The 24636-nt window shown below is 36.4% G+C and overlaps 1 protein-coding gene across 2 annotated transcripts; it reads right to left on the bottom strand.

Annotated features, from left to right (window-relative positions):
- Positions 1-277: 277 nt before the first annotated feature.
- On the bottom strand, positions 278-23575 carry LOC111609326 (heat shock 70 kDa protein 12B-like). 2 transcript variants are annotated; one of them, XM_023337157.1, is made up of 10 exons: positions 23422-23575; positions 20604-20948; positions 17994-18338; positions 13153-13251; positions 9141-9488; positions 8293-8576; positions 6301-6522; positions 6055-6226; positions 1525-1635; positions 278-973 (listed from the first exon to the last, which is right to left on the bottom strand). In XM_023337157.1, the coding sequence occupies exons 1-10, from the start codon at positions 23456-23458 to the stop codon at positions 375-377; spliced, it is 2562 nt and encodes an 853-aa protein (XP_023192925.1). In that variant the 5' UTR covers positions 23459-23575; the 3' UTR covers positions 278-374. The 2 variants fall into 2 exon arrangements, with proteins under 2 accessions (XP_023192925.1, XP_023192926.1); XM_023337158.1 differs by lacking the exon at positions 13153-13251.
- Between the last annotated feature and the right edge of the window lie 1061 nt (positions 23576-24636).

Raw genomic sequence — 24636 nt, 5'->3', positions numbered from 1 at the left:
TTTCAGGTCCAAACTAACTTTTTAAACCAAAAACCAAACGGCTCCAAAAACAGAATAAAAACCACAACAAACAGAAGGGAGGCAGAAAAACCAGGTTAAATAAAAAATAACTTTTATTTTTAATTCAGTTTACAAATTCAAGACTGATTTATTGGTTTCTGGTTCTAAACAGAAAAAGATGGACCATGGAAAACGTTTTACAATTATATCAACTAGTAAAACAAACAGACCACCCCCCCCCCCCCCCCCCCCCCCCAAACAGAAAAACAAACAAACATACAGAAAACAAACTATGCACATTGTCTGGATTATTCAGAACAAAAAAAGAGAATTAAATCTCATGATAAACATTTGAACCAAGCTGGATGTTTTCTCTAAGACTCCACCAACTTTGGGTTTCTCCCCAACTCTACGGCTCCTTTCAGGATCGCTTCCTGAGGTCTAAGAGGACACAGGACTTTATACTGAGGTCCAAACTGATCAGTGATGTTCTGATGTAGAATCTGGCTCTCAGCAAATCCTCCCACTAACACAATATAACCAATGTTGAAATCTTTGTTTAATATTTCTCTGAGTTTCCCGGTGATTCCCTGCAGACTCTTATCATAGAAAGATTTGAGTTTTTCTCGGGAGATTCTGATAGATCCATCATCCCAGGAAGCTCCTTCCACTGAATCAAAGAACGTTTTAATCTCTTTCTTTTTCTGAGCCAACATGACCAGGTTACCTGGGCAACTGATTTGAATATCTTCACCTAAATGTTTGAGGCGAGTAAAATCATACATCATCTTCTGAACCTCTTTGGGGAATTTTTCCTCATATTCCCTCCAGACTTCATAGGAGAAAATTTCTCTCAGGAACTGTTTGAATTTTTCATCCACATTTCTTCCTCCCAGATAGTACCTAGAGTCATTGTGCAGCTTCTTCATGGCTCCTCCTTCCAGGACTTCATGAACAGTGAAGTGACTGTAAGCTGTTGACAAACGGAAAGAGAATAAATCAGATTAAATGATAAATCTCAGAACAACTTACTGAACATTCTAATTCACATTTAATAAAAAATACAAAAAATGACTTCATTCATCCACTATATAACCCAATTATCCCTGCACAGTTGTCAGGGTGTTGGTGCCTATTTCCCCAGTAATCACTGGGCGAGAGACAGGTCTCTCTTGGACAGGTCACCATCAGAGGACAACACAGAGACACACAGGACAGACAAACACACTCACATATAAAGATGATTTACAGAGACCAGTTAACCTAACAGTCATGGTTCTGGACTGTGGGAGGAAGTCGGAGTACCCAGAGAGAAACCAGACATTTACAGGGGGAACATGGAAACTCCATGCAGAAAGACCCCAGACTGGGATTCAAACCCAGAACCTTCTTGCTGCAAGGCAGCAGGGAAACCAGCTGATCCACAGAGCAACACAACATCACTTCAATAAGTTTATTGTGAACACAAATAGTTTTAAAACTCGTCTCTCACTAAACATTTAAATAACGGTGAGTAACTTTTACCTCCACAGTCGACAACAAGGTACCGTTTCCCGTCTCTTTGGGTCTCCAGCAGAACTTTGGTTTCTTCTGGTTCCACAGTAAACTGTACGGCCTCCTGACTTCCTGCTGGATCTGTAGAAACACAGAAACTCACTGAGTTGCTCTGTGATCAATGATCAATGTTTTTACAGGTAGATTCAGGTTTTGGTTAATTTATCCTCCATCTCTGTTGCCATGGTGATGCTGTAAATCTCTGGAGAAGAATTTTCCAGATCAGTGATGATCCAGAGTTAAAGCAGATCCTCAGACCGATCATAGAAAGATAAGAAAATAATAAAATGGAAAGAGAGACTTTAACAGAAATCTGAGTACAAAAGATGTAGAAAGTGTGTGGATTCAATGTTAGAGGAAGTGATGTCACTCTCATATTAATGGGCCTGAGGTGTAAAATTTATGCATCCACATGAAGCCTGCATCAACTTTAAAATATTTAAAAAAAATATTAAAGTTGCTGACAAAGAAACTTTAACCCTTTTATGCATAGTGGTCACTACGGTGGACAGTTATCAAAAAGCCATTTTCTTGTGCTTCTTGTGGATTTTTATGTTATAAATGCACACAGACCACTGAAGTGGACACTAAAGCATCATAAAATACACTATCATCTACTGGCCATCAGCTGCAAATGCAAGAAATTATTTTTGTTAAATCCAATATGGCCGACAGACATAAAAGCATGAGAACCGACCCGGTTCCTCCTTCGCCTGTAGACGACTCTTGAAAAATATTGTGACATCAGATAACCTCTGAAGAACAATACGACTGATGCATTTTTCAAATAACTGTATTTGGAGAAAATTACAATTGATCACCTAAAAAAAAGAAACTTTTTTTTGTTTTTTTACAAACTTTTTTTCCTACTTTAAAAATAAAAAATGGAAATGGCAAAAATTCTGACACAAAGGCTCATAATTGATGCATGAAAGGGTTAAATTATGCCATCATATTTAATCAGATTATGAGTTCTGATAATACAATGTTTTCATATTAAAAGACCCTTTTGAAAATAAAAACCCTAAGTTAGATATTAAATAGACTTTTCATTAAGCAAAGGTTTTATATTAAAAATGTTTTTTAAAGGTCTGATTTGATATCATAATCCTAAATATTTTAATACAATTCATTTACACAAATAAGTTTTGAAACATCAGTCTGGGGCGTGCTGTGGTGGCGTAGGGGATAGTGTGACCCACGCCTTGAGTCCTCGACGCGGCCGTCACAGGTTCGATTCCCGGACCCGGTGATATTTGCCACATGTCTTCCCCCCCTTTCCTGTCAGAATACTTTCATATAAAGGACACTAGAGCCCACAAAAGGCCCTGGAGGGGAAAAATAAACAAAAAACATCAGTCTGTGTGTAATTAATCTATGTAATTTTTTTTTTTTTACTTTATAGCTGATTTACTGAAATTCATTTTTAAATAATGTTGTAATTTATTTAATCTTTTTGTATGTAGTTAAATATTTTTATAGATAATTTTATTTTGTCTGGTTATTAATTACTTCATATGAGGATTCTGAATTATTTGCATCATTATGTCACAGATCCACTGGTGTTTAGGTAAAATATAATTTAACAGTCTATGGCTAAATTGAGTTTCATTATGGGATACTTGAAGCAATTAAGATTTTCTGGGTTTTTTTCTTTCTAAATAACTGAAACAAAACAATGCGAATGTTTATTTATTTCCTTAAACTTAGAAACCTGAGAGTTGACAGTGAGGTTTTCCTCCAAGCAGGAGGAAGGATTTAGCTCTGCAGAGCTGCAGATAGAAGTTAGAGCAGCTGGAGGAGGAGAAGATAGAGCTGGATGCTGCTGCAGCTAGAAAATAAAACTGGAAGGACTTAAATCCAGATTGATGGTTAAAAGATTAATGTTTCATCCTGTGGTTAAATTTTAACACCTTAAATCTTTAAATTGATGGATTCACAAAAAGGTTATTTCTTTTGTTATGATATTACATTCATAAAGAGCAAATAGAAATAAATATTTAAATATGAAATTAAAAATATACAATTGTTGGAAGAATTTTATATTTTATTATCATTTTTTTGCTTTACCTTTATTTTATATTAACATCCTTTTATTTACCATTGTATTTACATTTTAATGGTTTGCCTTGAGTGTTTTGAAGTGCTTTGAGTATTTTTGAAGTGTTTGCAGAAACTCTGGAAGCGGCCTGAGGAGTGAAAAGGACCATGAAAGAGACGACCCAGCAGCGTCCATGACCCAGAGGAACTGCAAACCGATAGTCTTATCCTATGAAACCTGCTTTTGAAGACTATAAATGAGTTGTATTCATATGAGTGTGCAGCTGGTTTTTTGCTCCCCTTCCCTTCAGGGCTGCACACTGCCATGTAACTAGGGTGTTCCTAATTCTAATAAAAGCAGGATGAGACTCAATTGAAGCTTCAGAGCATAGGCCGAAATCTGTAACTGGGTTTCAACTGTGTTCTCTCCCTGCAGGTAAAACTTAAGTTCTGACTCTTGTCTCTTTTTTGTGTCTGTGTTCAGGTACTTTAGAGCTAACATACAATATTGTGCAAATGTTTCTGAAGGCAATTTCTTGCCATTTTCCCTCTGAGAAATACAACTTTTTATTTTAACAGTCTTGATCATTTATTTTTCTGACTTTTAGAAGAAGATTTTACTTTTTGTCCTCAGCAGATTAACAGAATCTGAAAGTCTTTAGTCTTGAATGATCCATCATCCTGATCGTCTTCTAGATGCCAAGTTTTCAGCTAAAGACTCTTTGGAGATAAAATAGTTTCTGTCTATCAAACGATTTTCTATATTATTTTTATCACAAAGTTATTGATGATCACTGATGTACATTTTAAGTTCAGGGGCTTTTTCTGATGGCCAGAGTTAAGAAGTAAAGACAAATTTATCTGAAAATGGTCAAATAGTGAAGCAGAAAGAAAATGTCATGAAAACTAAAATCTTTAGAAAACCTGAAAATCAAGCGATCATGATCACATTAAAGATAGTCTGGCTCTCCTTTAATGATGTATCAATTATTCTGATCGGTTTACAGTCATGTTTAATTATAATGATAGATTATCTGAAACAACAGCTCTGCTGGTTTTACATGAACACATTGAGAATTAAAAAGCCTTAAAAGTATTTTAACAAACCAATAAAATATTTAAACATTTTATTGGGTATTTAACAACCTGGTGTTATTTAACTACGTTGTTAAAAACAATCTGGTTATGTTATTTAAAACACACCAGATTGTTATTTTAAATGATATCAATGAGAGAACATCTATGAGTTTGTGTAGAAAACTTAAACTTAACTGTTGTTTCCTGTTTCTTTTGGTTTTCTGATCAAATCATCAGTTTTCTAACTTTTTTCCAGCATCATGTTTGAGACTAAATTCTAATTAACCATTCAGCCACATTTTTAAATTCAATTTCAGTACTAAACCCAGATCTGATTACTGTTAAACCATCAGAATCAAGAATTCAGGTAAACAGAACCTGCCTAACAACATGAAGTAGGCGATGTCATAGTTTATTCTAAATAAAGTAAAGAACAAATGAGAAACCAAGTCATTGAGATCAGTCTAGAAGTTCAAATTCAAAAATACTCTTTTGACTCCACAGTGAAATTAAATAAAGTTAGAAAGTCATTTCTAAGGTGGTAGAGCCTCAGTGAACAAAGTGAAAGTTATGATCCATAAATAGAGAAAACAGTGAACAGTGATGAACCTTCACAGGAGAAACTGACCAACCAAAATGACTCCAACATCAACGACTCAAAGAAGAAGAAGAAACCAGAAATATCTAAAGGTCTGCAGGCCTCACTGCCTCAGTCAAGGTCAGAGTTCATGTCAATGTCAAATTTATTTGTATAACTTAAACGACAGCAGATGTACAAAGGTCAAAGTTTAGGAGCCACAGCCGAAAAAACCCAAACTCCTGTGACCTTCATTCTGGTTTTTGGAAAACCAAAAGTGGCTGATAATTCAACAATGAGAAAAAGAGACAGACTTGGTAAAACTGACCTTCATGGGAAAGTTTAAGACCAGAAACTAGTTTCATGAAGGCCCGGTCCACAAGAGGTCTGATGAAAAGCTGAAGGAAACCAGGAAGTCTGGCCCTGATTGGTTAAAAATCTGTTTAAGATGCTGAGACATCGCCTCAAATATGAACTAATACTGGAAAACTCTCAGCAATAAAGAGTGAAGCAAAATTCCCCCTCAGTGATTTAAAGGATTTATTCCCAGATTCTGGGTCAAGATTGAAACAATCAGTTATTAGATTGAGGAGGAAATTAGAATTTCTCAGGTTGGTTTTAAAGATGTGGTGAAACATTTAGGAACAAAAATGTAATAAATACTTTTACATGACTTGATTCCAAACAATGAGTCCAACAAACCACCTAAAGAATCCATTCATATATTACATTTGTCCTTTACTACAGACCAAAACCTGCTAGATGTTAAATGCTTGTTTGCCAGATGTTATAGATCCACACAGTACCGTTACAGCTGGTATCAGGTTCTGCTGCTCCTGCAGGTTGATCCTGTGAGTCTCTGCTGTGGTTCTGTGTGATGAAACCATCAGGTTGAAGCTTCAAACACCAGGTCAAAGCTGCTTCTGACTCCAAAACAACCATCACTTTGCTTTTAGTGTCGTCTGTTACAAGACCAGCCTGGAGGAGAAACCAAATGTCTGATTCTGCTGAACATTTCAGAGCTGATGTTGACTTTAAAAACATGATGTTACCAGAGCTGCAGATTTTATTATGAGCTCTTTAGTGGAATCCTTTAAGATGTCAGGAACAGTCAGCACCCAGGTGAATTCAGATGCAGTGAACTTTCCACCTTCTGGTTGAGATCTGATGGTTTTCAGAGCATCGTCCTTCAGGAATCTCAGAACTTCAGTAAAAACCTCCAGGGTCAACATCCAGTTATTGTTGTCTGTGAAGGTTCTCTGCCTCCAGTATCTCTGTGAACAGGTTCAGTCTGTTAGTTTATATTCAAACCCAGGTTAGTTTATCAAATCTACTGATGGTGAACTACTGTTAGTCCAAGCAGAAACTTATTTCTTTAATGTGCTGAATAGCAATTATTTTTCTGTTTAGGTTTCTCTGTTTGATTTAAATATGAAATAACAGATTTTACTGTTAGACAAACAAATCAGAGATGGATTCTGTGTTTATTTAATTTCATTTGTTGCAGATGGCTTTATGGTTCAATTTTAATTTAATTTATTTAAAGACATATATATATATATATATATATATATATATATATATATATATATATATATATATATATATATATATATATATAGGTGTGTGTGTATTCTTTTTCTTTTTCTGCTGCCCACCAGCAGAAATTACATTTGAGTTCTTTGTGTGTTCGCTTTAGTTCTGTAGGTTTGCTGTGCTGTTCTTGTTTATTTAGGTTCTCTAACAGTTAATAAATTACATTTTAAAAATATTCTTAATATTTCTCTTTCCAAGACTTTATTGAAAGGTAACTATGGGAAGAGAGCTGAAATATTTGGATCCCCCCTTAACCTTGATAAATAAAGAGCAAATGTTTCCAAATTCTCAATCATTGTTATGTGTGGACCAAAAATGAGCAACTAGAAATGTATTTTCTCCAGTAATCTGTCATATTTTTCATTTGAATTGGATTTTCCAGAAAGCCTACTCTCTCATTTATTCAGGAAGTCTAATCTTTGTGCCCTGCTATCAGCCAGCTTCCCTCCCCTTATATTAGCAATGAAATATTATAAATACACACAATGTGTTGGAAAACCTTTCTTGGTGACTGACTTATTTGTCAGGCTTAAGTGACAAAAGTTGGAAAAAGACTGATTCTCTTGGCGATTAGAAAAAACACACAACTGTGTAAGAAGACCTCCACAAAAACCTAGTTTATTTATTTAACAATTTTGTTATTGTTGTTCTTTAAGAGCAGCTGCCAATAAAAGTGAAAGTTACAAGTTTAACATGATTATACGAGTTGTTTCACTGAGAAATCGACCAGAAGTGCCGTGAAAATGGTCGGATCCGCCTCTCTGGCTGCAGTGACGCCCCGACAGGAGGAACAGATTTTCACACAATCGTCTGAATCAGGTGATGCATTTAATTACACCTCATTATTCATGAGGTCATTTGCATTGAGGAGGAATTTTGCATGAAAAGAAGTGCAGGTGTGATTTAAAAGGGGGAAATTGCTTTCTGGTGTGCATGCAAATGTTTTTAGAAATCAGGCTTTTTTTGACATAGAATATTTTTGAATTTTGGGCGTACATACACATTTATTATGATTCCTGTGGATTTGTTTTATAAATGAGACACTAGGTAAAGTTCTGCTTTTTCTGAAATGCTGTTGTGCAAAAGTTCAGAAACTATCAGACATAATGAGTTTGAGTCCTCTCTACCTTTGCTGCTTGTCTTTCCCCCCTTACTGTCAGATTACTGATGAATAAAGGCCACCAGTAGAAAAAACAAAAAAAAAACAAAAAAAAAAGCTTTTAGACTACAACTGGAAATGAAAGAGATATTATTATAATTATAGAGACCCAGTGTTAAGACCTACAGCAGGTGAAAAACTGTGAAAGGAGAAGAGTTCAGGTTTAAAATATCTCAGATAATTCATATAGTGACTCAGTATCAAAATGAGAAAACTGGTGTGTTCATAGAAAACATGATAGGATCCAAGAAAAAAGAACATTTATCTGTAGTTATTTATTTTTACTTACCATGTTAAGGACATTCCACTTGAAGTCTTCAAAAAAATAATGTTTCTTAGTTTCTTCTCCTCTCATATTATTAAATGCTGTTTTAGCTTCATAACCAAACTTCATAAATTCTCCATGTTCATCAAACAGGATGCAGGTTGGAGTCTTTGGGGTGTCTAGTCCAAGTCCATTACTCCATCTCTTTATCTGGGTCTCACCTCCTTCCTCTCTGGGTTTAACATTGAAGGCGTAGCCACTGAATCCTGAACCAAAGTCTATGGCTATGATGAGAGAGTCAGGTCCAGCTGGATGGAGAAGAGAAGAAAGTTAGAATATAATTAAAGAGAAGTTTCTGACTGTTTTTACAATAAGTTGATACTGTAATAAAATCATAGACACAACTACATTTACTAGTTTAATCCTGCAATTGAAAAACTAAACTGAAACATTAAATTTCAGTAATTTAATATTTATTTTACACGGATTATACTGGTCCACCTGTCCTATGATGAACTGGTGACCAGTCTGGACTGAACACCAGTCTCAGTCAATGGTGATAGGAACCAAAACCTCTATTTCATCCTGAATGGATAAGTGGGTCTGAACAATAGATGGATGAAAGGATGAATACTGATACTGATTAAAATGTAACAGTTCTACATAAAACCCAGGAAATACATTTTGCTTCATAGTCAATTATAATTAGTATTTCTACTGTTTATTACATAATTTTTTTCTTTATTATTGAATATTATATTCCTGCAACATATTTCCTCATTCTAACCTTCATATTAATAACTCATAATAAGGACAAACACCATTATTAAATATATTATCATTGATATATGATCTATATTTACTGTACTGACCTTTGACATCAAGCAGCACCTGTTTCATGATCAGGATTTTGTCTGACCAGTAATCGTAAACGGTGCAGCTGTAGGTTCCTGTGTCTCTGTCTGTTGGTTTCTTCAGGATCAAACTGTAGTCTCCAAATTTACCTTCTTTCACAATCTTTGTTCTGTCTTTATACTTATAGTGTTGAACAGGCCAGTTCTCAAAATCCACAGAACACATAAAGACCTCCCTGTAACACCCATGGACCATCCTGCCAGTGTTGTGTCTCCATGTTACTGTGACGTCTTTAGACAGACAGGCTGCAGTTTTAAATGGCAGCAGAACAGACTCCTCTCCTGAATCCACCTCCACCCTGTAGACTGAGAAACAAAACAGATGAGCTGCACTGACAGCAGTAGAACTGATGATGTTGATGTTCACAGTAATGGAGCCTCAGTGATATTCCAGGAGAAAAACACTTCAGTCACAATGTGGAACTCAGGATTTATTGACCAGATGCTGACAGTGGATCCATGGGATCTAAACTTACTTTCAAAGAAACACAGAAGAAAAAACTCACTATCATCCACATGTTAATTCATAAAGAGAAATCACTGCAATCTTTCTGCGTTTAACCAAAAGATAAACTACATTGTTGTTGTTTCCAACTAACAGAAGAGAAAAATATTTGATGGATCCAAAGCAGCGAAAAGTTTCAATGACTTCATGTCATCATCCTGTAATGTGGGTTTGATTTGTATTTAGTGGATGAGAAAAGACAGCAGGAATATTCAACAGGAAAGACAGAACTCTGGTTCTGGGAATTTAACAGGATGAGTGGGTTAAACATTTTGATTAAGGAACAATCCATTAGAAACGTTTAACATCAAGTTTTAATCATTATTAGGTAATTATTATGTAATTTGAAAGTTTTGTGCTGCACAACATAAATCTTCCAAATGATAATCACTCTGATAACTAGCTGAGTGATTATCATCACATATTTTTGATTTATAAAAACTTGCTGGTCTGCAGCTAAGTTGCTGTGAAAGTTATCCAATCAGGTAACTTTAACTTTAAAACTTTAACTTTAAATACTTTACACTGTTTCTGTTTCTGGCTTTATTTTGCCAGAAACAGAAACAGTTTAAAGTATTTCATCATATACCGTAGCAGAGGAAATAAAAAAAACTGTAAAAATATTCATGTGTAATTTTGACGTTTTAATCTTTCATATATAATTATTTCCAATTTTGAATTTGTCAGTTTTGGCCTTTAACAGCAGGATTATATTAAAATCAAGAAAGATAGATTAAATCAGACAGGATGGGGAAAAATGGAAAATGAAAGCAAAACAGAAGAAAGCCTTTTCCCCAGCATGGACACAGTGTTTGGTTAGAGATGATGGGAAGATGGATGGAACCAAACTCAGGACAACCCTAGAAGAAAATCTTTTAGAGGCTCAGAAGAACTTGAGACTGGAGTGAACGTCCATTTTCCAGCAGAACGACCCTAAACCTAAAGCTGAAGCTACAAAGTGACAGTTTAGATCAAATCAGATTCATGTGTCTGAATGACCAACTCAAGTTTTAGTTCTAAACCCAGCTTGGTTTTTGTCGCACAGACTTATAAATTACAGCTTACAGACTCTGTTCATCCAGTGTGACTGATTTCTTGCTTTGGTACAAAGATTTCAGTGAAGCTCATGGAGATAAATCTCCAAAAACCAGGCAGATGTGATATCAGTGAAAGATGGTACAAAATATCGACTCCAAGGTGCTGAATACCATTATTTGACAAATTGTTCATGAGTTTATTGTTTTTTAATTTAGAAAACAATTATTGATTTCTTTTCATTTGACAATGTTGTACTGTGTGTTGTTCTTTTGCATAAAATCTCTAAAGGGGAATGAAAACTTTTGCAACATATTATGTTACTTTTGGCTTGAAAAAGTCCAGGTGAACCTGGGGAATGTTGATGGGAGGAGGGAAGCCATGATTACTTTATCTTCATAAAACACAAGATGGGTGAATTGATGTGTTGATAAAATACTTCAGTACTTTCCATTATAAACTTGTACATTATTTCTATTGTCATTAACCCACAAAGACATTTTGGGTTGGCTTCATGTGGGTTCAGTTCCTGAGCATAGAAACATTGAAAACTCAACATTTTAGGGAATCCAGCCCAAACCTGTAACTGATAACATTAAAACCATGACAACTCTGATGCTTCCTTCCTTTATGTATGAGTTCATAGGTCATTGTCTGAAATGGTCACAGTCTGTCTCAGGAAAACTCAGAAAACCTCACCATGTGTCAAGAAAACTGGCGTAAGGGTATGAGATCTTTCCAGGTACACGCAGAAAAAGGTGCATAATGGCATGGAAGAAATAAAGTAATCTTGTGGTTTGATTAAAAGTTAATTAAGTTGAATAAGTCTGAATAATATGAGTATAAGTAATCACTCCATAACTTTCTGCAAAGAATCTCTGATTGATGATCTGTGATGATTTAACTATGTAATGATTATGTTAAGGATTAACAATAAGAAAAAAGATGTGATTTATTGTCAATGAATATGAAGTTGTGATCATATGAAATCAATTCAAACAGGTTTAACAACAGATTGAATGTGTTTACTGAGTTGTAATAGATAAAAGTGAGTTATAGAAAGGACGAATATGCAGTACAGCCCTGATAACAGGAAATGTCGCAAGCAGTTCTGAACAGATGGCCAGGGCGCACAGGATGGGTGGTGCGGTGAGTTTGGCTGAGGCAACGGAGAATGGGGAAGTACGGGACTTTCCCCTACGGTCAGCAAAAACAGGTTGGGAAATGTGGGGACTTTTTCATGAGACACAGCAGATGTGAAGAAAGTCACGTAGACCAAACCTCCCCATACACACACATGGTGGAGAAATGTATAAAAATGGGCTGAAAAGAGGAACCAGTTGTTCCCAGTCCGGCGGCGCAGAAGAAGAGACAACCTGCAGGAGCAAATTGAGCTACGGACCGCACTTCAGAACCACGGGGGAGCTCGGACTTCACACCGCTAAGAAAGGACTGGGTCCCATCGCCCCATCTCTGGTTCTTTATTCGACCGTTGGTCTCGTCTCAACCCAGCAATTTCAAACTCTGCAACAAGACTTGGAGGAAGGACAGAGGTCCCTCAGGGATGAGGAACTGGGTTTTGCAAAAAGATTCAGACCCGTTCTGCTTTGTTTCCTTTCTAAGGAGGATTTTTCCACACAAGGCAAAGACCTCAACCAAGGATGCTAGAAATTCCTATTGCTAAAAGATCCACCATCGTCTGGGTATGAGTTGAATCTGCTCCTTGAAATTCCACTTCAGAACGTGCGACTTAAAGTTAGGGAAAGGAGACAGGGTAGTATGATTGTACATGTAAATTTTATTACACTGTTTTTGAATTATATCCGATTGATTATTGATTTGTATGTCGCATATCCCTGCTTAAGCTTGCTTAATAAATTTATACTATAAAATTCTAATGAGGTTGGTGGACATTGGAATTACTAGAGTCATTTAATCTTTGTCCAGTTCTTTTAATTAAGGTAAAACTAATGTACATGATTCCAGTGAATAGGAGGCTTCATAATTTCCTTTGGTGAGATTAAATAATGACCCTGGGACTTACATCTAAGTCACTAAACATAATCTAGCCGGTTCCAAGTGCAAGTTATGATTTAGAAAGTGAGCTACCGTTAACAGAAGTGGTTATTGGAATTATGCAGCTGCGAGGGCTACTCAGCTGATTGTTTCTTAACTGTAAAGGGTCATAACTTCTGGATTGGAGGTAGTTAGAGCTAGACGAATCACTTTCGCCACCAGTTTAAATAGATTATCTCTTATAGAGTACTTTTAGGGTAATACCCAGGTCTCAGAGATTTTCCGGACCTGTTAGACGGAGAACTGGTCAGTAGGCAGCCCTGGGAAGTAGTGAGGAGTGGGCGGGGCTGACTATTGCAGGATAACCTTCACATGTTAGACATTAGTGTTGATACTGATGTAAGAGGAACTCACCTGATATTAAATAATGTTGGAAATGAAATAAAAGGCCTCCAGAAACAAGAAGTAGAACCAACAGAACCAGGAAAATTCTAGCCCAAGTTGGAAAAATCTCTATGGAAAAACAAAGACCAGTTAGAGGTTAGACATTTTTCTATTCTGAGAACATTTGTTTTTGGGTCTTTTTCCCCCCTTTTTGTTTCCTTTAGTAATTTAGTTTAAAAGAAGAAAAATCATATTTTAAATATATTGTCAGATTTTACAAACAAAATGTTTTGTCCAAATAGTTACATCTTAAGAATTCAATTTAGTTATAAAGTGTTGATCCAAAACACAAAGTACATTTCTGTAAATATTTATGTAGTCAGTTCAATCCACTCACATAAATACAAAAGGTCACATGAGTAAGGTCAGATACATCACTGTCCACCTTGCAGGACATTTTGGCTTGGAAAAACCAGGTGAACCTGGTAGAGGAGGATTGTCATGATTTCTTAATCTATCTTCATAACACAAAATATTATGAAGATAGATAAGTTGTATTTTATAATGCAACTCCAACATACTTCATAATCCATTAGAAAATCCATTGTATTTTTAATGGGTTATGAAAACCTTTTTTATTACTTTTTTTCTCATATTTATTGTTATATCTGGGTTTTTAGTTTCAGTGGGGGATGGCGAGAAACATAACTTTAATTTAGTTTGCCTAGTATGTGATGAACTGACAATAAAATGACTTTGATTATGAATGTAGATACATGAAAATGTCTCTCTGTCATCTGAAAAGACCAAAGAAATAAATCCTAAAATGTACAAAACTAATAGCATCAATACATCAGCTAACTACATAACCCCAAACAAAAACATACATAAAGGTATTCATGTCTGAAAAAAATTTACTATTTCAATGTTTCCTTCTTTAAAAAGTTACATCTAAAGTGAAAATGTTTTTCATAGCAGTTTTTTCAGGCCAGAAAATATCAAATCTTTTGCCTGATGGAAAAAACTGAACCATTGAGTAAAAAAAATAAAAAATCTTTATAAACCCGACGGCTTTCTTATGGATGGATTTATCATATAATTATTGGAGTAAGAATTGTTTAGAGCCAATAATCTTAATTGTCTGACTGATCAGCTTTTCAGGCAAAACACTCAGTAAGTAACTTATAACCTATGATCAATGTGTGCTTACTGACAGTAAAGCTTTCCAGTTGTTTCAAGATAAAGATGTGTTTTCCTGACTTTAAATAAGAATAATCTGCACAGAATTCAAAGAAAATCTAATTTCCATAGCTGTCTTCAGGTATTTAAAATCAGTGACCTGTTTTACTTGAAGCTTCACAAAATATAGAAGATTGAACTAATTGCTCATTTTTTTCCATCCAAGTCTCAAGTAAATGCATGATAGTCTCATATCAGGTTCAACAATCATCATCAAGACATTTAAGTTGAGTTGAGTCCTAATCTTTTAACTAACTTCAAATACAAATCAAGTTGCTTGGCCCATTACATATCTGCCAGTCAGTTTGTGTTTTCTGTCTCATTTTTTCTTCTCCTCAAGGTGCAGACTGAAGTCAATTTGGGATTTTGAGTTCTGATTGGATGCAGAACTTGAAAGGAACCAATAGATTAGCTGGGACCATCCATGTTATGTTTTGGTGAATATTTTTGTTAAATATTCATAATGGTTGGTTGTTTTTTATTGCCATCATTAGATGACAGTTAGAGCCTGTTTTATTTTGTTTAATTGATTTGGCAATAAAAGAAAATCAGTCATTTTGAATCAGGGAACTGAAACATGTTAGATAAACATTCTGATTATTTAAAAGCCATTCTGTCTTCATTTATCACTTTAAAATGGAGTTGGAAAAATTGACTTTATAAGCTGTGTGACTAAAGTAGTGAGCAAAAAATTATATTTAACGCTGCAATATGTAACTTTTGAAAAAAAGCTTTTTTACATATTTGTTAAAAATGTCACCATGTGATGACATTTTGCTATGAAACAGATAATCTGTGAAAGGTTCGAGCTCCTCTGCTTTCTCCCAGTGTTCCCAGTGCTAACTGCAGAAATGCACCGCTCAGTCAGAAACAACCAATCAGAGCCAGTTGGAGGGTCTTAGCGCTGTCAATCAAGCTCATGTACATGCTGCTCACACCCTCCCCCTTGCTCTCTGAAATGCTACAGCTTTCTCTTGATAGCATAGCTTGCCATGAATGTTCAGGCTAGTTAGCATGGCTTTTGACAATAATGGTTTAACAGTTTTCCTGGAACGGTAAGTTGTTCCTCCACTGTTAGCAGAGTGAGCAGCACATTCATGAGCTTGATTGACAGCGCTAAGCACTTTCTCCTGGCTCTGATTGGTTGTTTCTGACTGACTGGTGTATTTCTGCAGATGGCAGCAGCGCATGGAGGAGGTGGAGGAGCGTGATCTTTTCTGTCTTATACTGTCATGACATGATATTTTATCAAATATGTAGAAAACATTTTTTGTAAAATAAAAGTTACATACTTCAGCTTTAAGTATTGTATGAAAATTAGATATTGTTAGCTCTCTATTCAAGTTTTCAAACCATTGGTTTTTCTAACAATAGTTTATATTTGTTTCAATTATAAATTTGGGAATTTTGAGGAGTTGCTAGAAATAAGCTGCAAATTAATAAATCTTTAACTGATTAAAGAAATTTATAAGTGACCACTCATAAAATAACGAGGATCATCTGAACAACAATGTATTTCATTCTAACTGGCAATTTGAATCTTTCAAATTTGCATGTGAAAAATAAATATTTTTTAATAGAGTCACTAAAGTAGGACATACATTTATGATGCGTTACACCTCAAGATGCAGCAAGCATGTTGTAGTAACAGGATCCAGAAATACTGGTAAAAAGTGAGGGTGCTGTTCAGTAGGTAAGTTTTCATTGCAACAAACCTTCTGCTTTTTCTAAGATATCAGGGTCCAAGTCAAAGTGCAGTCCACACTTCAGCAAATCAGTGTAAATTAAAGTGAAAACTGATTCTCAACACATTGAGCAAACGTCTCTAATATCACTTCAAGATTAATGCAACCAGCTTCATGCTGAGCGATCACACTGTTGTCTAGTAGAGCCTTTTATGCTCATGATCTTAAGAAGACATAAAAAAATCTGAAGCATAAACCATTAAGCGTGGAGAATCCTACAGAAATCATGATGGTGAGTTGCACAAGTCTGGATGTCCATTGTGCATCCAGACTTGTGTTGCATTAACATCGGTACATATTGCTGTGTGTCATTCATTCCCTGTCTCTTCCGCTTTGCTATAGTATTTCTAAAGGTTGACAGTAGAATAGTGACCAGACTTATTCCACAGGATTCATCCTGTCAGTAACTCGATGCAATCTGCTGGGTTTCCTTAGCTAACTTAAAGAACTGTTTGATCTCCAGAATGAATTGTTATGTATGACTGAATTTTAATTATTTTTTTGTAAAAAAACACAAAAGACAAAATTTGTTGTGATTTGATGCTCCAGAAATAAACTGAATTGATCCTGAATTGGATCCTGTCAAGATGTCATTTAGAATTCACTCAGAGCGACCCGTCACTAATGTTTGCTGTAACCTGCATTTCTACTTGCTGGATTTTATACCTGCAACCAAGGAAGTCACTGAAACATCTGAATTCAATTCAGTGACGTGCGGTGAGGTTCATGGCTGATGAGGCACGGACTTAATCAAAATCATAAGACCCCCTGCATGTTATTGTTTACATACGGAAATTTTGAGCATGTGGACAACATTGAAGGGCAAAACGACTATACTTTCACATGCCATCCATAGCCGCGCTGCCAAGGTAGAATAATTCTGTTAACTCAATAGATATTATTAATTTAGTGCTTTGCTGCACAGCAAAGGGGAAACCCGTTGAAGTACAACTCAAACCACCTTTTTCTCTCTCTGTATCAGCCAAGCTACACTTAGACTCTGCGTGTAGCTTCCCTTACTTCACAGGTGTCAAACTCCAGTCCTCAAGGGCCGGTGTTCTGCAGTTTTTAGATGTGCCACAGGTACAAAATACTGGAATGAAATGGCTTAATGACCTCCTCCTTGTGTAGATCAGTTCTCCAGAGCCTTAATGACCTAATTATTCCATTCAGGTGTGATGCAGCAGAGGCACATCTAAAAGTTGCAGGACACCGGCCCTTGAGGACTGGAGTTTGACACCACTTACTGTATCACTAGCTCGCTGTCTCTTACGCTGCAGAAGCTGAGGCCCAATGTCTGGGATCATGAGCGCCCCCTGCCATGAGGCAGGAGAACTGCCTGCCTCACCTCGAATCTGTTCTTTCTATGATCGCTCCTCAGCACACGAATCACGTTACACACACAGTTGGTGACAAACACGATATATTATATAGATAAGCTAAATGATGGAAAATCAGTTCATATATTAAATGTTTTTTAGCCATTTTATTGGCGACGTACAGACAGGAGGAACATCCTCCCATAGAATGGCAGCCAGTGCAGTTAGCTAGAGGTTGCACAATCTCTGGTGAGGCTCAGCTCGCTGCTGCCTCACCGGCTTTTCAATGGGAAAATGGGAAAATTCAGCGATTTTGAAGAAAAAATCATCAAAATTGGTTAAGCTAAATGAAAAATAAATACTTTATAGTACAAAACACAGGGTGAAAAGAGCAATATAATTTATCTTATCATTATATTATTCTTCCATGATGACAGGTGAGACTCTGCCTCATCTGCCTCCCCTGACCGCACGTCACTGATTCAATTATTGGTTATGAACCAATGACACATTACACAATACTTTTGGATATATACTGTGTGCGTGTGCGGGTATCAAATTAGCTGACCTTTAACATTCAGCCGAATGCCTGACAGCATTTTTTCTTCTGTCTCCTGATGAATACTGCAGATGTAGACACCGCTGTCTAAAAGTTGAGGTTCTCTCAGAGTGAGGCTGAAATCACCAACATCTACAGCATCAGACCTCATTGATGTTCGTCCACTGAAAAGAACATTTTGAGCTTGTAGGTCGTCTCCTTCTCGCCGTAGATGGACAGTGTTGGGGTTGAGGTCAAAGCGACTCCATTTCACTGTGAGAATCCCTTCTGATGATTGGCTGTTCTGGCAGGGCAGAACAACAGATGAATCCCCCTGATAAACATCCAGAGACACATCTAAAGAATCCTGAGAGGCTGGAAGGACAAATAAAGAGAATAAATGTTTTAAATCAGCATATTGAAATGAATACATTTAAATATTAGACACTTTTCTGTCAACCATTTAACTACATAATCCAACACGCTCCCAGTTTGCTACATAACTACTTTTTGCAGGGTTATTATGACGGGATAGGGAAAAACTCCAGAGTTAATGAAATTCAGAAAAAGGATCACTTTCACAATTTCAGCATATCAATTGTTATGTGAAGAACAGTAGATAGGTTAACAGTAGCCCTTTGGAAATGCAACTGTTTTCATCGCCAACAAAAAATCTCCCATCCACCCCAGTTTACTGTAAGCATTGGAGTGATAATATCATCATTAGAATTGATTATTATTTGTTGGATTCCTTTAGACCAGTGTTTGTCAAACTTTTTCAGGCAGATGACCACTTCACCCATTTAACAGTCAAGGATCACCTAACCTGAAATTGCCCTCATGATGACACATCTTAATATATAATGCAACCCAGAAATGAAAATATTAGACTCTTGACTCACTGTTGTTGTTTTCTTTGTTCATCCTAATGAGAAGAGTGGTGCTGTTTGGTAAATGTGACTGGCCACGACAAAAACAGGTCTACTTGGGCATTTTGAGTTATTTACAGATTATGAAAGTGTCAACTTTCCAATGATGTCAGACACATCAAAAAAGGTGTTCTTTACTATCACGTGTTGTGTGCATCAATAACATTTAGGGCTATTGGTAAATGAAGAACAATTAAAGAATAATAGACTTGAGTTGCTTTAGCAGAAACAAAAAATCCTTTTCTGCACCATTAAATATAAAAACAATCCATCAATTTCTATCAATTGTACTTATTTGTAGTATTAATTAATTGAATAATTTCTAATTAAATAAAAATAACAATAGCTGTAGACGTGTAAGCAGAGCATCTTAAGCAAGCAAAGTCAGAAAAACATAGAACAGTTCTCACTAACTGAGGTCAACCGCTCACCCCATAGAGCCGTTCAAAGGAATCCAATCGCTAGTGAACGACACTTCAACAATCAGCAGCTGTGATTCCGCTTCCTCTGATCAGAAAAGTAGTCCTGGAGTTTTTTTGTTTCCACCGGTATCTGAAGCTTTTCTTTTATTTTGAGTGTCTTGGTCTGAACAGTTTTCCATTATTATTTTTAACACAATTCTTTGGTAAGCGTCACACTTTGATCTCACGTCATGGCAAATAAACGGTCGTTTACATGCAGTATCACTAGCGGCGCCCTCTAGTGGCCCTCCCCTAACGGACTGAGAAAGACTGCTTCAGACTAATCCTGCTAGTCAACAACCATATTATTTGGTTTTGATTAAACTATTATTTTTTTCCCTTCCAGTCAGTACATTTGGTACAATTCTTCAGTATGGGGATTACACACTTTGCCAACCTGAAGAAGTGATTTCAATACGCTGGTCAAGGCCACTGAGACTGAACAGCACAGAGGCTCTGCTGCCCTGAGCTGGATGTTGAACAGCTCTATAATCTAATCTATAAAATCTTTTTACACTTAGCCTAGCTAAACTAACAGGTACCTTGGATAGGATTGGGCTCCCTGTCTACAGTGTTGCTTTAGGGTTTTTCCCCAACATGGTAAAAACCAGGATTCCTCTCTATTTTTATTCCACCTTGTTCATGTTCTGCTCAAAATGAGTCTGAAGTCAGGAACTTGATATCATCAGCTGGACCTCATTAGATTAGCCTGCTTTCTTTGTTTTGTATCACAACTAGAACCTAATTGGACTGTAAATAATTGTGATTTACATCAGTTATCTTTACTGCTGATGTCTCCATGTAATAAGTTTCCTTGTCATCCACCAGTGGAATCTCATACATTTCAGGCAAAATATGTTGAGTCCACAAGTAAGGAAGTGATAAGATATTTAACTAATAGATGATGAAAACTGTCAGCTGTAGGAATTAGTTTTTCTGCCAACTACAGAATGATTATCAGGACATGATATCTGTCACTGAATAATTATTGAACACTAAAAAAAATCTATAGAAAAATAAAACATTTTAGGAGACAAAAGTCAGTTTGATGACTCTTTATCACTATTCTGTAAAACATATTTTTTACTCAGATATGTTTCTCATTTCATGAAAATTATTTACCAAAACTTTGACCATAAATCAGCTTAATGGTTGCTGAGTGACCATATTTAACTAAGATTATTTATTAGACATTACAAAACAGGAAACAAACTGGTTTCAATAATTGGGAGTTGTGAAAGGTAGCTGACCTTTGACATGCAGCTGAACACCAGACAGAGCTGTTTCCTCTTGATTCTCAGTCATGCTGCAGATGTAGATGCCGCTGTCTAAAAGTTGAGGCTCTCTCAGAGTGAGGCTGAAGTCACCAGAGTCCAGAGCATCAGGTATCATTGAAGTTCTTCCTCTGAAAACCTGATTTTGTCCATGTAGGTCGTCAGCTTCTCGCCGTTGATGGACGTTATTGGGATTGAGATCAAAGCGGCTCCATTTCACTGTAACAATCTCTTCTAATATCTTGCTGATGTGGCAGGGCAGAACGACAGACGGTTCTCCCTCCTGAACCTCCACTGTCACAGCCAAAGAATCCTGAGAGGCTGGGAAGATAAATAAAGGACATCTTTTAAATTAGTTTGTTAAAATAAATACATTTAAACCAAAGACATGTAGTCTGTTGAATATTTAATTTACTATTGACCAAATTGTGTCACAGTTCTTTGTTTTCTAAACACTTTTTTAGTGTTATGAAGACAAAAAACCCAGAAAATGATCACTTTCACAATTTCAACACATCAAGTTAAATTATTTACAATAATCCTGCATTTCTTCATATATCAATAATTTTATGTATAGCTGAGGATGTAAGAGTCAGAGAGGACAGAATCATCTAACAACATGTAGATCCATCCATCCATCCATCCATCCATCTTCTTCCGCTTATCCGAGGTCGGGTCGCGGGGGTAGCAGCTTCAGAAGGGAGGCCCAGACTTCCCTCTCCCCGGCCACTTCTTCCAGCTTTTCCGGGGGAATGCTGGGCGTTCCCAGGCCAGCCGAGAGACATAGTCCCTCCAGCGTGTCCTGGGTCTTCCCCGGGGCCTCCTCCTGGTGGGACGCGCTCGGAACACCTAACCAGGGAGGCGTCCAGGAGGCATCCTGACCAGATGCCCGAGCCACCTCAACTGGCTCCTCTCGATGTGAAGGAGCAGCGGCTCTACTCTGAGTCCCTCCCGGATGACCGAGCTTCTCACCCTATCTCTAAGGGAGAGCCCAGCCACCCTACGGAGAAAACCCATTTCGGCCGCTTGTATCCGCGATCTCGTTCTTTCGGTCATGACCCAAAGCTCATGACCATAGATGAGGGTGGGAATGTAGATCGATCGGTAAATCGAGAGCTTCGCTTTTTGGCTCAGCTCTCTCTACCATGTCTCCAACATGTAGATCTTTGAAATGAAACTTTTCGTCAACTATAATTTCCCTCCACTTCACAGGAAGTAGAGCAGTTTATTAACAGCTTCAGGTCTGGATGTCATTTCCAGTTATTCCGTCTAATAATGCATAAAACTCTTTGGGCATTTATAAGTCAATAAGAAGATTTTAAAATATATTCTGTAGTCATAAGTTCAAACCTATGAGCTCCTGTTAAACGCTGAGCTTTAACAATCTGAACAAGCTGCAGGCATGAAAGATAAATTTTTTCAATCTTTTAACACCTGAAAAATGCAACCTCAGCCACTTTTACATGTAAATCAGATGCATATCCGATTATTTTCAAAGTATCTGACATCTAAACATGTTGCATTTTATATGACTTTTATGTCATTGATGTGAGACATGCATTATTATTCTGTAGCAGAAAAAGCCAGAATGTAAACATCAGATGAAAATTATGCTTATTATTTTATAATTATGTAAGAAGGTTGTGACACTGGAGCGAATTAAATCAGAATCAAACCCCTCCTGGCTCTGACTACAGTTCCCTACAGATATTGCAGTTGATGCTCCACAAAATGTCTTTACTATTAGTTATACATTATGTTTATTAGCTTCCCTTTGTCATGATGTTGAGATGATACTGTCAGCTCTCTTTACTGAATAAACTTTAACACTGAGCCTTAAATGGCTCCATCCATTATTACTTCCATAGACTTTCTTCTTCTGTACAATCGGGTCGCTTTGGGAATGTAAACCATTTACACCAAAGTCTCATTGCAGTTGGGTTTAAATAGTCGAATGAATGGCCAGGCAAAAAAAAAAAAAAAATCTGAATTGAGAACCAAAACCTGCTGGGTGAAAGTAGCCATAAAGTGCATTATAATAATTAAATCAGGTTGTAATTAAGGCACAAACTATTTTCTCAAGGTCAGATCTAGTTAATACTGGTTAAGTTTAGCTATCTGTCTCAGCAGGAAGAATAGAAGAAATATCAGTCCATGTCTAGAGCAGATAAATCTGGTAATCATCTGCTTAACAACAAAATGTGAGCAGAACCAATCTAATGCTGCTCCTGTAATCCTAATCCAGTGTTGTAATCATAATAAAAGGAAACTGTGACCACAGCTAGCCTGCACTGCTGTATCTACTAATGAGGGGAAAGAAAAACACCAAAAAAGTTACATTTGTGCCTCTCTGAGGTAGAATTATCCATTAAACAGTTTCCTGTTTTTACTGTGAACGGCTACTTTCAGCTCACTGGGAGGCAGTGCATAATCTCTTGTGTGTAATTGACCGTACCAGAACTTGTTATAGTAAAGGTTTAAATTTTATTTTGACACTATTTGTTCTTAAGCTTCTGCAAGGACATGATGCTGCAGTGATGCCATTTGTCTCTGGATGATGTAGTTACTGTAAAGAAACTCTTTATTTCCCATATATTTTATACTGATTCTGAAAATGACTTGACAATAAACTTGAAAATCAAAATTTTTTATGACCAAGAGCAATATTTTAAAACATTGCTGAGGGCTTAATTGTACCTAGTAATTATTTTACTGGCAGCAAATAAGGGGAAAAAATAAATAAATAAAGATCGACTGAATAAACTTGAGCTTTGAGAGAGAAAAAGTATCTTACCACAAAGGAGGAACAGAAACACAGCAAAAAGCTCCATCTTCCTCAATATAAAATCACCAAGTCTTTGCTAAATGATTTCTTTATAACTTTCCAAAATAGTTTCTCTGGACAAACTGAAAGCAAACTGAAAACTCACTCTGCTGTTGATCAAAGATCTCCCACTAAAACCAGTTTTCATTGTTCCGGGTTGGATCATAGCAGCTGGTGGAATGTAAGCAAACCAAGTCTGGACAAGAATGACAGATTAAATGATGGTGAGATCAAGTAGAGAAAATATATATGTAACACATATGTTGGTGCTGTATAGATTTACTTATTTGAACTGAACTAAAGAGAATTTCTTTTAGGTGCATTTTGCTTCCAGCTATACATTTCTTCCTAAGTGGGATGATGGACAAAGATATTTGCAAAACCATTTTTGCCGTGGTTTGGTCTCAAGTCACTGCTGTAGTTTAGAGTGGAATCTCATGTAGCAAATATACCAGTTAAATTTAACTATACAATAATCATCCACCTGACAGTAATGGGAATTAGTCTACCTGCCAAAAATAAAGGATGAGTGAATTTTAAACAAAAATTAATTATGATCCACTCTTTTAACTGATAAAATTATATGTAATAAGTGAAGGCTTGTAGGAGGACAAGATGTTATTGAAAGGTAATAATAATAAAATCAAAGAAACTTATAACGATGACATAAGAACAGGACATGTAACTGAGACGACCACAATGGAAGAAACCAGAGAAATGAAAACCAAGGAGCTAAAATACTGAGAGAAAAGTAAAAAGCTAAAGAAAAGAGAGTCTAACCAGAATCTACAGAGAACAGAAGACAAGAAATAAGTAAAACTAAATTAATTAAACTATATGGTAAGGCATTATAGACCAATAATAATGAACAAACCATAAATGATCAGAATAGAAACAAACAAATATAATATTTCTTGGACATTGAAAAACATTAAATCCACTGAATATGAAACAATATCATGTTTCCTAAAGTCATACAGGGTGAATGTTAACAGATAAATCAGTTAAAGTTTAGGAGATCAGTTTGATGACTCTTGTTTCTACAAAACACATTTTTCCCCTCAGGTGAGTTTCTGGTTTGATTCACAGTGAGTTCTCTGGAAATGAAAATAAAAAAATGCCAGAAACCGGATCAGCAGGTCCAACACACCCACACACACTGATGTTTACCAAACCCTGACCTGA

The sequence above is a fragment of the Xiphophorus maculatus genome, chromosome 7, assembly GCF_002775205.1.
Source record: "Xiphophorus maculatus strain JP 163 A chromosome 7, X_maculatus-5.0-male, whole genome shotgun sequence".
Lineage (NCBI taxonomy): Eukaryota > Metazoa > Chordata > Actinopteri > Cyprinodontiformes > Poeciliidae > Xiphophorus > Xiphophorus maculatus.
This window is presented reverse-complemented; position numbering and strand designations above follow the sequence as displayed.

Excerpts from the sequence above, each read along its gene's own strand:
- LOC111609326 (XM_023337157.1), bottom strand. The coding sequence starts at position 23,458 with ATGGAGCTTTTTGCTGTGTTTCTGTTCCTCCTTTGTG. Across the intron at positions 6,523-8,292 it reads AGTGGAATGTCCTTAACATG|AGATACTGGAGGCAGAGAAC; the intron begins GTAAGTAAAAAT and ends ACCTGTTCACAG. Across the intron at positions 1,636-6,054 it reads ACCTGATACCAGCTGTAACG|ATCCAGCAGGAAGTCAGGAG; the intron begins GTACTGTGTGGA and ends GTGTTTCTACAG.